The 14,964-nt window shown below is 34.2% G+C and overlaps 2 protein-coding genes across 3 annotated transcripts; both read left to right on the forward strand.

Moving 5' to 3' along the window:
• Nucleotides 1–242: 242 nt before the first annotated feature.
• Nucleotides 243–8,949, forward strand: LOC139843859 (uncharacterized). Of its 2 annotated transcripts, none has more exons than XM_071834030.1 (13): nt 243–347; nt 2,828–3,031; nt 3,121–3,308; nt 4,292–4,415; nt 4,504–4,662; nt 4,770–4,868; nt 5,819–5,889; nt 5,969–6,020; nt 6,239–6,328; nt 6,699–6,763; nt 6,837–6,888; nt 7,417–7,506; nt 8,063–8,949. In XM_071834030.1, the coding sequence occupies exons 1-13, from the start codon at nt 249–251 to the stop codon at nt 8,519–8,521; spliced, it is 1,752 nt and encodes a 583-aa protein (XP_071690131.1). In that variant the 5' UTR covers nt 243–248; the 3' UTR covers nt 8,522–8,949. The 2 variants fall into 2 exon arrangements, with proteins under 2 accessions (XP_071690131.1, XP_071690132.1); XM_071834031.1 differs by having other exon boundaries at nt 5,834–5,889.
• Nucleotides 8,950–10,151: 1,202 nt separating this feature from the next.
• On the forward strand, nt 10,152–14,917 carry LOC139843923 (uncharacterized). The gene is made up of 10 exons (XM_071834106.1): nt 10,152–10,292; nt 11,059–11,262; nt 11,363–11,544; nt 11,665–11,788; nt 11,864–11,947; nt 12,672–12,842; nt 12,934–13,004; nt 13,074–13,125; nt 13,220–13,309; nt 14,148–14,917. Exons 1-10 carry the CDS (start codon nt 10,173–10,175, stop codon nt 14,673–14,675), a joined length of 1,626 nt encoding a protein of 541 aa, XP_071690207.1. The 5' UTR covers nt 10,152–10,172; the 3' UTR covers nt 14,676–14,917.
• The last annotated feature ends 47 nt before the right edge of the window (nt 14,918–14,964 follow it).

Raw genomic sequence — 14,964 nt, forward strand, 5'->3', positions numbered from 1 at the left:
TGTAGCAACGCGCGGTCGGATTTTTTCTAGTTATTAATCATTTAATCATTTACTCGTATCATTTTATCATTTATTTATTTATTTATTACAGTATAAAAAGTACTCCGTAAATAATTGATACTCCGTAATTGATAATTGAGTTATGTCACTTTTTACAATTTTATGGATGATAAATATGAACGCGAGTATTTAATAGTATTTGTTACCTTACAGCAACAAATTGGTTAGATTTCACACAAAATCGAACAATGTGCTCATTCAGTAAGTCTCAAATTAAGCTCATGAATGTGGGGAAGAAACTATTTCATTCTCCTTCTTCAAATGCTGAGCTTCTCAACATTCTCGTGGTATATATATATATATATATATATATATATATATATATATATATATATATATATATATATATATATATATATATATATATATATATATATATTCATTTCTGTATATATGTATTATACGTGTATTATATGAATACGTTTATGTTTATTTTATGTTGCATGATGCTTGAATCTGTTAGTTGTGTTTTGTGTACGAACTGGAAACGAATTGATGACGTCAGTTGTTTTTAGTTCAGGGTGCAAGCTATTTGAGATTTATTGAAATAGTTAGGGTTTTTTTTTTTTTCTTCACTGAATTTGTATAATATTAAAAAAATTTACACTTCATATTGGGTAATTGCTTACAAGAGAAATGTAACTATTGGGTGAATTTGTTAAAATTTGAAAAAAGCTGATAAGCTAATTTTTTTAAACTGCTTATGAGCTTATTAACTATAGTTTATGAGCTTCCCTGAGTCATAAGTGAATTTTTTCAAAATGAGTGTACAAGTACTTTGATGAGGTTATGAGTAAGTACTAATTTGGAATAAAGCGGTACTAAGGGACTCATCAACCGAAGTTATGAGTTCAAGTTTTGTCGTGGACAAAAAGGATGTGTGTGTTTGCTGTTCCCAAAAAAGTAAGTATTAATTTGGGATATCCTTATGCAATCTTATTATGTAATCTTATTTGGGAGATTTAATTGGCTAGACGAGGCATCTGTGTGAATTGCTCTCCAGTTTCGGTAATATGGTCCCGAACTGGATACTTATTTCCCGGACGGGAGTAGTATGGTTTTTTGTCGACACAATACTGTAATCAATATGTAATCTTATTGATCATGTATAGAATAGTTATATTGCTTTTCAAAAAAGTAAAAGATTGTGAATATTATATTTGCGAGGATGGCCAAATCATCTCCTAGGCTAATTGTGTCCTGTAGAGTCCACTGTTGTAAAAATCCTCGATTACTCCTGATTAATTCCCGATCACTCCTTTTTAAGAATATGCTGATTTGTTTTTTCAAAATCCGTTTAATTAATCGCTCATCGTCTGTTAATGGGAAAGGTTGTAGATCTCGGCCATCTCGGGTGAGATCTCGAGGGAAATTATCAGAAGGATGTAAACGAGAAATCGGGACGAAACTCGTTAAAAACTCGGTCAATCACCGGTCAACGACAGTCAAACACCAGTCAACGGCGTCGGGAAACTTAGATGTTGCCGGAATTGAGAAAAGATGAGGAAGGAGAAGAAGACAAAATAGAAAGAAAACAAGGTGAAACCGGCAGTCAATCGCCGGTCAAAGGCGATCAAACAACTTTAGTGGTGGTCGGAGAAGATAAAGAGCCTCTTCTAGACCGAGATCTCCCCGATTTCTCCAACCTTGTTAATGGGTCAAACTCAAATTTGTTAATCAGAGTCGAATTTAGTCGCTCAAGTCAAAATTGCTCAAAATTTTATATGAATTTAAACTCTACAATTTTAGAGTTTTTGAGAAATGAACGGTTATGTTTATGTTTCTAGACAATTATGTTAATGTTAATGTTTATGTTTATGATTGTTTTTGTATTTACACATATAATTTTGGAATTCATTTCTTTAAATGTATAAAAAGTCCAATCCGATTAATTGACAAGTTGCCGATTACTCTCTCCAAAGTCCCTACAAAAGTCCCTACAGAGTACTCCCCGAGTAGTGAGTTTCGTAACCTTGAATCCTTGATTGAGTTATGAGGTTACTAGCCCCAGAAATGTAAGTTGGTGGCTGTTCCTTTGAATGCAAGTAATTTTGTTTGATTAATTTTTATTTTTTTTGGGTAAGCGAGGAAACCCTCCTATAAACGAGCACATTGGCTCCCCCATAGAAGGTAAAACCCGGGGTAATCAAGCCCACGAGCGCGAGACCTGGTACCGGGTGAATTGCGCATTATGCGCGCTCTCTAGTCACATTCCCTTTTTGAATAATTTGGCATAGCCAGGAATTGAACCCGGGTGGTGTGCTTCATTGGGCAACTCGGTGACCACTCAGGCAAGCCTGCGTGGTTAAATTTTGCTTGATTAGGATTACTATTACATGCTTCGTATAAACAACGCTAATGTGAATCATAAACCTGTATCAAAATCTAAATCAATAATATCTCTCTAGCCGTGATTTACCCAAACTTAATGTTTGTTTATTTACTTTTTCTCATTCAAGTTTGTTTCTTCGTGATAACTTACCATCCTATACTTAGCATTTAACCTTACTGTTGAACATTTTAGTTGGGGTAGTGATAAGTGATAATCCACCACATTATTTGATAAATCCACCGTAAGTATGTATTAACAAGTTGTACTGTGCAACTTATTAATGCATACACGTGGTGGATTTATCATTGCCCTTTTAGTTGACATGAGTGATGTGTATTATGTTTTTATTTTTACATTTCATTGCACTGTAATGCTTTCACTGAACCAAGGTTTTCGCTTCTACTTGAATTTTATTCTCGTGTGTTTCTGTAATAGCATATGGAACAATTGCTGTCTGAGGTGAAAGACTCACCATCTGAATCGATGCTTGAATCATTGCGTCCAATAATTGAGGCACTTATTGCTAAGGAAATTGTGAGGCATCCTAATATGGATGTGAATATCTCTGTTGCAAATTGTATCTGCGAGATCACGAGAATTATGGCACCAAAAAACCCCTACAACAGTGAACAAATGAAGGTATGAACAAATTGTTGAGATAAAAAAAAATACTTATAAAATGTATTATATTCCTACGTAACTGACCCTTCCTTCTTGTTAATGCGCAGGATTTCTTTGAGCTAGTTGTAACCACGTTTGAGAATTTATATCGTGCATCTGGTGGATGCTACACTAAGATGACTAGAGTTCTCAAATTATTAAGCAAATACAGATTGTCGGTACAGATGTTGGGCCTGGAGTTGGACGGATACCGGCTAATTGTTCGGCTTTTTAAACTGTTTTTGAGCGTTGCTGAGTAAGAACTTTATTTCTTTGCTAGCAGCTAAACCTGTGCATCAAATTTAATAAGAATGTTACCATGTTTGTGTTAAAATACTTCATGCTTTAATATCAAAGTGTTTGACGCTCAAATCGGTATATGACTAATGCTTCTATATTTTGCTATTAATTGAAATATGCTAGAAACAACAATATCAATGGTTTATAAACAAGGAATATTTTACACTCTCATACATTATAATCAGACACCACCATAAACGGGTAAATGGATGAGATCTTTCGTGTTCAGGTTACTAGTCTACTTTGGTGATGGCTCAAAGACACCGCAATATAATCTAAATGTTTGTAGTGTCTTATAAGAGATTAGACTCAAAGTCGACTTGAGCATGACAACTTTTATGTCAAGTTCACAAACAGTTCAATCGAATTGCTTCATTAATCCACTTTAACACACTTGACTTTTAAATCCAAATTTCAAAACTCTAATAATTTAACTTGGGTGTTTTGCAAAGTCTCAAAACCATGTCACGTGTTCGATACTGTAGAATCGGGAATTGTAGCTTTGTAAAGCACCACAAGTTAAATTATTTCAAATTAAATTTTCTTAACTATGGGTTAAAAGTCAATCATGTTAAAGTGGATTTATTAAGCAATTAGGTCGAACTTTTGGGAACGCGACATAAAAATTATCATGCTCGAGTTTCCTTTGAGTTGGTTCTATTGCAAGAAAGTTACAAAATAAAGATTAGATTGTGGTGTCTTTGATTTGTTCAATGCATACCAACCTATCCAAGGTGGCCCTGTTATTGAAAGTTTACATCTATGCAAGTAATTTGGCACAACAATGAAGAATAGTTTGTGTTCAATATCATTTTGTTACAGAAGATATAATCATATATCATATAGATAAATAAAAAGATATTAAAACTGTAACTTATGTCATTAGTGGTGACTTTTTGAAGGTAAACTGACTTTTTTTTTTCTTTTTTGACATTTAAGCTCCAATTCTTCTCTGATTGTACACGAGATGGAGAAAATAATGACCATGATCATATTGGAAAGTGAGGTGCTCGCACTTGGGCTTCGTGGTTTCGTGGCTACTTTTATTGAACAAGAAAATCAGGTTTTAATTATGCCGTGATCCTAATACTAAACCAGATTCTCAATTCACCACTATTTACATCGTACACTAAGTGTTGTTGTTCTTGTAGCCTGTTTGTAAGCAGCTAGCGGAAAAAGTTCTCATGAACTGTGAGGTTCAACAAAAACCAAAATTACAAAAAATGAGTCGAGATATGAGCATTGCACTTTATGATTATGCCAAATTGGTTGCATGTGTCCGTAAATCTGCTTTAGAAAATGACATCATGGTATTACTCTTGCTCAGATTTTTATGCATATAAAATATATATATTATTGTTATAGAGATTTTGTTGCTATTACACTTGATTTCTTCACATCTTCACATGTATATTAGATTAAAGATGAAAAGAATGATGATCCACCAACTCCATCTGAAGAAGTGACCGATGTGAAGGGAAAACGCAAAAGAAATGACATTCCGAAAACGAAAAAGGTATACAATATTACACTTTCTTCTATAGGTAGAAGTATACCTGGCAAACGGGTCAGGTTCGGTCGCTTTGGGTAATAGGTCAAAACGGTTTTGGGTTGAAATGGGTCATGCGTCAAACGTGTAAAAATTTTAAACGGGTCCAAACGGATTAGGTTGGTTCGGTTTGGATTTTTTTACATTTGTTATATTGTTTTAGTTATTATTATTTATTATTAATATTTAATTTAATATATATATATATATATATATATATATATATATATATACACATAATATATGATGTAACCATTAATGTTTTCATAAATGATTAACGGATGAATCTTGTTATGCTCGACCCATTTGACCCATTCACAAGACCCATTAGACTTGTCTTTATTTGTTGAACTTTAGGATTTGATAACCATGTGACCCATTTTTTTATATTTTGTATATGACCCAATAGGTTGAAGAAAACTCATTGGACCTTTTTTAAATTTTTATTTACATTTCCTGGCCTAATCTTTTTCAAGACCCAATTGACCCGAAAGCTTGACCAGTCTGACCCAAATTTGAGAGTATGGGTCTTAATTGCCAAGTATACGTAGAAGTGACAGAACGAGTTAGGTTGACCAGCAAATACTTTTTTGTTTGTCTTTTACTATCACATATGAAATGAAATATTATTACAATATGAATCTACTTTCTTTTAATAACACAAGATTTAGGAGGTTTTATGCATTTTGAATATATTTTGGGTAAGCTTCAGCCTATCTGATCTGCTGGTTCAAGCTGCTTCCGTTCTAACCAATTCTTTAAATGTTACATAGTAAAGCTGTTATAGGCAAAGTAGGGTCCACATTCTAAAATGCCACCTCTAATTCGTGTTCTCATTAGAAAGGAAAGATGAACACCTCATCATTCAAGTTATGCTAATTATATTCTGGATTACATAAACCTGTATACTGATTCAGGCTCGATCTGTTAAGGTTGGTGAAAATTTGGTGGGGAGCAGGATAAAAGTTTGGTGGCCTGATGATAAAATGTAAGTATCATACCATTTGAACGAGATTCATGAACCTCACTTGGCTCTTTTAATGTGAAAATATGATATGATGTTGCAGGTATTACCAAGGAGTTGTTAAATCCTTTGACTGTAATGTAAAGAAGCATAAGGTGGGATGTTCACCAACATTTGCTCCAAGTTATCGGATTTCATTTTCTTAACTTTTCATAGATGTGGAAATGTCATACTTGACTCACTTATTATTATTATTTATTACAATACTTGAAATTTTTGAACAACTAAAATCACCCATTTTGACCCCTCTCCCCAAACCACCCGTATTCTGCTTTTTTTAGGTTGACCAACATATGTTGCTATATCTTTTCAGGTATTGTATGATGACGATGAAGAAGAAATCTTAGACCTCAAGGAGGAAAAGTGGGAGTTGGTGGAAAACTCGCCTACTGTGGCAGATTTTGTATATACCTTCTTCCTTCTCTTTATACTTTGCAGCTTCTTTTACTCAACTAAAGAGATGGCAAGATGGGCGGGTCAAGTAACAAGTCAACATGGTTTGGGTTATAAGCTACCATTTCGTAGTACATGTCAAAATCTGAAAAGGCCCTTCTTGGTCTACCACCAACATGGCAACATATTAATAGAAACAATTGAAGGCAACTATAGAATTTAAACAAATAGGCTTCGTTAAAGTAACATAAAGTCTGTAGAGATGGCAGACTCCGTTGAAAATTAAAGGTGGAAATATGGGACCAATCGATACCTTGAACTTTGTTTGAGTTATGCTAATAGTATAATATTCTGAATTATACAAATTTATATTTGTTCAGGTCCTTGAGCATGGTGAAAATTTGGTGAGGAGGAGGATAAAAGTTTGGTGGCCATTATATGGAGCGTAAGTATCATTGCATTTGAGTGACATTTATGAATCTTTGTTGTTTTTTTTATGTGAATATCGTTTGCTGCAGTTACTATGCAGGAGTCGTGGAATCCTTTGACCCCATAAAAAGGAAACACAAGGTTTGATGTTCAATTTTTTTTCCAAAGCTCTTGATCCGTACTTTCTAAAAATTTGTATTAAAAGGTAGAAATATTGACCCATCTACTCACGAGTGGGTTGATTTGGGTCATGTTGAATCCCTAAGAGGTCAAAAGTTGTAAGAGGTGGTTGTTCCAGACCATATACTTGTAAATAGTTCATTTTTGTTAGTTTTGTCTATAAGAGATCAAACGGGTCAAAGTCGTGAGAGGTGGTAATGTCGACCCATTTACTTATTAAAGGTTCATATATGTCATGTTTTATCTCTAACGTGTCTTAGTGGTGAAAAGTCAAAAGAGGTAGTTGTTAATCCGGGTCGTGTTTTAATTTTTTACACATCTAACTCTAAAGTCGTCATGTGCTAATTCTTAGTCCATAAAGCCTCATAAATCTTTTTGCACAAAATATTAAATAATTAGTGATATAATATAATAATTGTAATCACTCGCCACCAATTTTTTGATCTTATATATTTAAATTGATTAATGCTCGTTGCTATATTATCTTAGGTATTGTATGATGATGGTGATGAAGAACTCATATGCCTCAAGGGGAGACGTTGGGAGTTCGTTAAAGATTCGTCCCACGTGTCATATCCAGTATATATCTCTTGCACTCTCTTTAAGTTAGGAATATCTTTAGATGAATTGCATTGTTATGATTTATATTAATATGAAATTTTTGGCGTAAATGGATCCCGATCTATTCAGTTCGTTCATACACCAATTTGCATGTCGTGTCTCTATCATTTTTTCTTTCTTCAGTGGTCTCTTAATTTTACAAATGTTGCCTTGGTGATCCCTCCGTCTATTTTTTCGTGTCCGTTAAGTGCTATCACGTAATGCCGTTTAAGATGAATCAAACTTCATAAAACGACATCACGTGTTATACTTAACAGACATATTTAACGAAAAATAGACGGAGGGACCACCAATAACATTTGTAAAATTAAGGAACCACCGGAGCTAAAAAAATGACAGGGACACGGCATGCAATTTAATGTATAAATGAGGGACCACCGGCACAAAAAAGTCTTGTTGACGCTACAAGTTATTAGTTTCAGGAATTAATAATAAGTTACAAATAACATTAAAAAGTTAGGTTACAATGAAATTCAAAAGAAAATGAAAACTAATTTATATCCATTTTGTACAGGCCAAAAAACTTGTTTTGGCACTGCCTAAAAGATTATCACGTCCATCGGGCATCGTTCGTTGTCAACGCTACGAGGTGAAGAAGAATAATAAGCCAATTCTTGAAGACATTTTCAAGAAACATGGTGACATTGCAGCTGAATGTGTGTTAGCAGATCTCATGCGATCCTCTATCGTTGATAATATCTGTGATATTTACAGACAGATTCAAACCAAAGATGTTACAAACATCACTTCTATGATACAAAAAATAGAGAGCCAGGTGTCATATGCAGAAAAAGCCAACATTAATGTGGCGTGGCTTCGAGTTCATTTAGCAGACATTAAGAAGAAGTTGGACATGAAAACACCGAGTTTACTACCACAAAAGAGAGCTAGCACTATTTTGGTTAAAGAAGCTGCTAAAATGGACCTGAAAGAGAGACCAAGGAAGCTCGTGATGCATAGCACTACCGCTTGAAAGTAGTTACATTTAGGGGGGAAAAAAAAAAAAAAAACTATAGGATAACATATCGGGATTTGAAACTAAACAAAGTCTCGCGGGTAACAACCTAACAACCTTTATTAAAGGATAACCAAAATATGTTACTAGGGACATACTAGAAATACGTAGTAGTTTTTACCAGGCTTAAAAAAATACTTGGGATTGGCTTGTGTTTATACCATTTTGCTTTTGCTATGTTAAAGATTACAAGAACACGAGTCTATAGTCGATATTGTGCACTAGAGTTTCACGATTAAGGTCGCTTAGTTTGGTTTGGTGACGGGTCATGTGATTTGGGATCTTCAGATGTCTTTGACAGTTTGTCTCTTAAGTGATGGCCAGTACCGTTGCCATACATTAATCATGAGGTTTCTCTGTACGGTTGTGTCACGATTCATTTTCCATATCACGTACAATGTATTAGCCTTACCTTGTCCTAGTATAAATGAGGTAAGGCTAAGTTTTTTATATTGAACAGCAGTTTGGGATCACCTAAGGACTAATGACTAAACCACTCACGCGATCATCTCCCTGCATAATTCGTCCCCAACTGCTGCCCTAGAGGAAACGTAGACCAATCCGTGGGCATGACCGATAAAACCCTCATCCCCACTGCCCCTGCAACACGATGTGCGAAAGGTGACCTTAGGTGGAATTCAAGATCAAGGGAATATCCTTGTGTGCAGTGTTGCCACTCTAGTGAATCGAACTCCCTGTAACAAAGAGGTATGAGCCATTACCACTAGACCAACAAAGAGGTAAGGCTAAGTGATCATGTGCATTGCATACATGATATGGAAAATGAATCATGACATGTTGGAGCCAAAAAGTTTCTCAAAGGGGGTTAATAATTAAGTTTAGGATGCAGACAATTAGTCAATTACCATACCTTTACTCGAAGGTAAATACACTATTTTCATAAAGAACTCTGACCCGTATAATGTACGGACTACGGAGTATATAAAAAGGCAAAAGAAAGCCACAAGTTTTGTTATTATTCTCTAAAATACTAAAAGTTCAATTTTACTATTATCATACTCTAAGTATGTTTTAATTTGTGTTTTAAAAAGTATTATACGTTTAGATAATTAGAATCAGATAACTAGTTATAACAAATTTTTTTATGACTTAATGATATTTGAATTTGATTATATTATATGATAAATTGATAATGATAATGCACTAATCAATTAATCAATTCTGTAAATATTTGATAAATCAGTTTAGTTGATAACTTGACACATAACTATGGTAAATATTGCTCGTATATGTATAGAGTTAAATTGATTATCACATTTTGATGTAGTAGAGAATGATCTCATTTTCTATTTCACTCTTTGAGTAACAAATAATTGATTTTATAATTTAATTTGTCAAATATTATTAGTTAATTATTTATAATTTAAAAATGTAATAATAATCAATTAATAATGTTTTAAACAGAAAGCCAAACACCCCTATAATCACAAAATTATTTTAAGAAATATACAGTATACAGTAATTTAAAAAAGAAAACGAAAAACTCGTTTACTATCTCTAGTTTCAACAAAAACCCCAGCTAAAATCTCCTACTCCGCTATTACTATTACATCAATTGCAAAAATCTTTAGGGCAAGTTCCTTCTAAAATGGAGGCCAAATCAACATGTGTCTCAAAGATGCAAACCAAGCTAATTAATGCTAGAAAGAAGCTAAACAAGCTGTTGCATGTTCCTTCAACAACTCCAAATCTACTCAACGCTCTTGCTGTTAGTTTTTTATTTATTTATTTTTTGTTGTTACTTTTTTCATTGTCGCTTCAAGGGTTAGGGTTTTGAGCTACCTATTTAGGTTAAAGTACATGCATTTTTTTTTTAAATTTTATTACTGTATTAAGTAGTTTTTTAGTACGTATTGTATAATAATCTATCATTTACAAAAGTTAATGGAGCTCCCCTGATGTTCCCATTTAACAAGTTGCTTTTTTTTTTTTTTTTTTTTTTTTTTTTTAAATTGTGTAATTTTTTTATTTTTGTAAAAAAGTCGATAAGAATATAATACAAAAGACTGCCACAAAGTAGTTAAGATCACCATTCTGATTTGAGCCCTGTAAACTCGATATCGGCTCAAATGACCTCAGTATTATGCTCCAATTTCGACTATTAGCTCGACTTAAATGAGCTCAAGGTCAAGCCGAGCTCGAGCTTGCGTTGCACGATAAAAGCTCGACTAGTTTGCAACCATATCTCGGTTCAAAAATAGTTGTTACCAGTCAGTAGTCAAGAGCATGCAGTTCCAATTTTTTATTTTATTATTATAGCCTTTATAATTGAATGATAGAATGATGTTTTTAGAGTTTTATGCAGTTTAATCAGGACTAATTTCGGAAACTTAATCAGTTACTTTTATTTGTTAATCAATTTGAAATAATTAAAATAGTGAGGTGGACAATAATTTTACAATGGACAGGGTAATTGTTTATTGCTACAGCCTACAGTTAACAATAGTCAACTCTGTGTTACATTCTTGTAACAGGAAGTGGAGCAAGTTCTGTCTGAGGTCCAACGACCACCATCCGAATCGATAGAACGTGCAATGCGTCCAATAATCAACTCACTGATCGCTAAAAAACTGACGAAACATCATGATATAAACGTGAATATCGCGGTTTCATGTTGCATTTGTGAGATCTTGAGAATTATGGCACCTGATCTCCCTTACACCAATGAACATATGAAGGTTGCAAAACAAATGAATGAACTTTTGGCTTAATTTTTCAGAGGATAGTGTAATACTACTACTACCTATATATCAAGTAATCATGCTTTTGTGGTTGCAGGAGTTTATTGATTTGGTAGTGATGACGTTCGAGAAACTATCTTCTGCGTTTGGAGGATGCTATACAAGAATGACTAAATTTTTTACAATATGTAGCAACTTCAATATGCCAGCGTTTATGTCGGATTTGAAGCTCGACGGATTAGTAGTTCGACTTTTTAAACAGTTTTTAACTGTTGCTGAGTAAGTAATAATTTTTTTATTTGCTAGCAGTTAGACTTGTTCAAAAAGGGACCTTTATGTTCTTTATCGGAAGACTTCAAAAGTCGGCTAAGTTTGTGCTTTCTTTTGCTGGGTTTGAAGCTCGAATTCATCTTCTGTTGTACTGGAAATGGAAGAATTTTTGACTATGATGATAGAAGACAGTAATCCACTTAATCTCGAGCTTGTAAATCTTTTAGTCACAAGTGTTCAAAAGGATAAACAGGTGATCTTTACGAAAGTTGGCTCTTTATTCATCCATTATTATATGCGATATACTAACTTCTTGTGCGTATTGCAGATTGTATCACCTGTTTGTTGGCAGCTAGGGAGAAATGTTATTAACAACTGTCCTGATCAACTTAAACCACATTTCCCACATATGGTATACAACCATTATTCTTGAATGATGTGGTGTGTTTGTTGTTATTATACCTGGCAAACGGGTCAGGGTCGGTTTGGGTAATGGGTCAAAACGGTTTTGGGTTGAAATGGGTCATGGGTCAAACAGTGAAAAATATTTAACGGGTCCAAATGGGTCGGTTTGGGTAACAGGTCATGGGTCAAATGGGTTTAAACATTTCATCTACCTTCACATGCTTACGTTTAAATTTATGATTTACAGTATACATATAAGAAATATTAATATACACAATAAACGATATAACCATGATTGTTTTCATAAATGTTTGACGAATGAAACTTTTTATGCTCGACCCATTTGACCGATTCACAAAAACCATTAGACCTATCCATGGATATCGAGCTCTAGGAATTGATACTCATTTGACCCGTTTCTTTAAATTTGGTATAGGAGCCAATAGGTTGGAGGGAAACCCATTGGAACTTTTTTTAAGTTTTGGATTACATTGCCATGGCTAATTTCTCTCATGAGTCATGACCCAATTGACCCAAAAGCTTGACCCAATTGACCTAAATTTGAGAGTATGGGTCTCAATTGCCAGGTATGGTTGCTATGTCCCGTACTTGTATATATCTAATATAGACTAGTTCATAGTTTTTAATGGAAATTGTAATAATATTATATTGAAATTGTTGATTTGGTGACTATGAATTTTTATATTGTAAATGTGATACTTATTTTGCAGTTTAAGGAAGCTAGTCCACATACAGCTGAGAAAATCAATTTGGGGAAGGGTACGATTCAAAAGATAAAACTTGAGTGTCTCGATGGTACAAGTAATTTCCCAGGATCATGTGGATCTGTAACAGAATCGAGCGGAAAACGCAAAAGAAATATCTCTCCAAAAAAGGAACATGTAATACTATTTGCTTTTGTTCATGCTAATTATTTTATTCTAGCTATGAGAAACATATTCAATGATTATATAAATATGTAAAATGGTGCAGGTTCAGTCTGTTGATTGTGGTGAAAATTTGGTGGGTAGCAGGATAAAAGTTTATTGGCCCGATGATAAAATGTAAGTAGTTTCATAATGTACTTAAGTGAGATTCTTGAAACCTTTAAATGTAAAAATCTTTTGTTGCAGGTTTTACGAAGGAGTTGTAAAATATTTCGACGGTATCCGAAAGAGACATAAGGTGTGAGACTGACAAACATTGTTCTCTAAAGTGCAATTAGCATAAATTATATATATTGGATTGTTGACTACCATGTGATACTATTTTCTTTTAGATATTGTATGATGATGGTGATGAAGAAACCTTGAACCTCAAGCAAGAACGGTGGGAGTTGGTTCAGAATGTGTTTGCTATGTCGGATTCCGTATATATTTCCCTCCCTAATTTTATATTTCAAAATTATTATATTTTTGCTCAACTCCATGTTATTAAATTAGTATTACTCTCCTTTTCATTGGTTTATATAGGAGATGGTAGTTTCTACCCATTTACTTATATAGGAATTGATTGATATAAGTTGTACTTTACCTCCAAGGTTACAAAAATCGCTAGTCTGGGAGTACTCGGTCGGGACTTTTTAGGAGTACTCGGTCGGGACTTTTTAGGAAGTACTCAGCAACTTGGTCCGGGCCTTTTAGGTAGTACTCGGATGCTGACCAAGTTTGGCTTTGACCGCTTTTGACCGAGTTTTGACCAATATTCCTAGAAATCCCGAGTTACTGAGTTTTGACCGACTTTTGATCGATTTTCCGAGTAATTCTGAGTTTTAGCTGAGGTTTGATCGGTTTTTCGATTAATCCCGAGCTTTTGGCTGATTTTGACCAACTTTGACCGAAACTCATCCCCGAATTGCAAAAATTGAGTTCTTGCCAAGTAATTCCGAGTTCTGCAACCTTGTACCTCAAACTGGTCAAATCAGACATCTTGGGCCCAATATACTGAATGGGTTGAAAGTTTATATTTTAAAGGTTTACAACTTCTAAATTTCTTTATTATATATATTTAAGTATTCTTTAAAAATTAGAATGTCATTTGTTCTAGCATGACTAAAGCAATTATTATTAAAATGTACAAATAAGTGTTTGCATGATAACCTAACCCAAATCTCACTGTAAAAAAAAGAAAGTGTAGTGTGTCAACTTGCTACCCATTTTGCTGGATCTACCCATTTTGCTACCTCTAATTATATCCATTGCATACAGGAAGAAGTTTCTTGTTCTGATTCTGGCATGACGTGTATTCACGGCTACAATGTAAAGCGAAGTATTGCACCGATCCTTGCAGCCATATTCAGGAAACATGGTGACATTGCTGCTAAATGTTCGTTGCAAGCAGCTTCTATGAGAGCATCTATACTTACAGTAGTTTGTGATATTGTGAGACGGATTCAAACCAACGATGTTATCGAGATGAAACAAATCGAGAGTGAAATTTCAGATGCAGAAGCAGCCAACATCAACGTGTCATGGATTAGAGCTCACTTTGAAGCCGCTAAGAAAAGGAAGGAGGCCTTCAAAGAGTCCGTTTTGATTAGGAAAACAAAAGAAAATATCATTTTGGTAAAAAGAGCTGCAAAAATGGATATGGAAGAAGTACGAATTGAGCTTATGGCTGTGCAACGAAAATTTGAAAAGGCCGAACGGTGCGTGAAAGTACTTGGCCTTGTTCAAAAGAAGCTAAATGGCAACAACGTGGAAACTGAAGCTTCACAATCACAATCAATATTATAGTGTAATTAAATCATCTGTACAATTAAGCAACAAAAAAGAGATAAGTTGTCTGTTGGTGGTGGTTGTTTGGTTGTTGTTTGTTTGTTTTTTTCATTTGCAATTTTAACAGTGCTCGCTCTGGTTTTAATGTTTTCGTCCAGTTTGTGTAGGACACTCAAGGCGAGTGCCAATGAGGTTTGGTCGGTTGTGACCATACTCCCACCACAGATCGATAGGATCTGCTTTGTATTACCACCGGTTCATTGGACGTATTTTATATACATATTAATATTAATATTTGCGGGAAAAA

This window comes from Rutidosis leptorrhynchoides, chromosome 4, assembly GCF_046630445.1.
Source record: "Rutidosis leptorrhynchoides isolate AG116_Rl617_1_P2 chromosome 4, CSIRO_AGI_Rlap_v1, whole genome shotgun sequence".
NCBI lineage: Eukaryota > Viridiplantae > Streptophyta > Magnoliopsida > Asterales > Asteraceae > Rutidosis > Rutidosis leptorrhynchoides.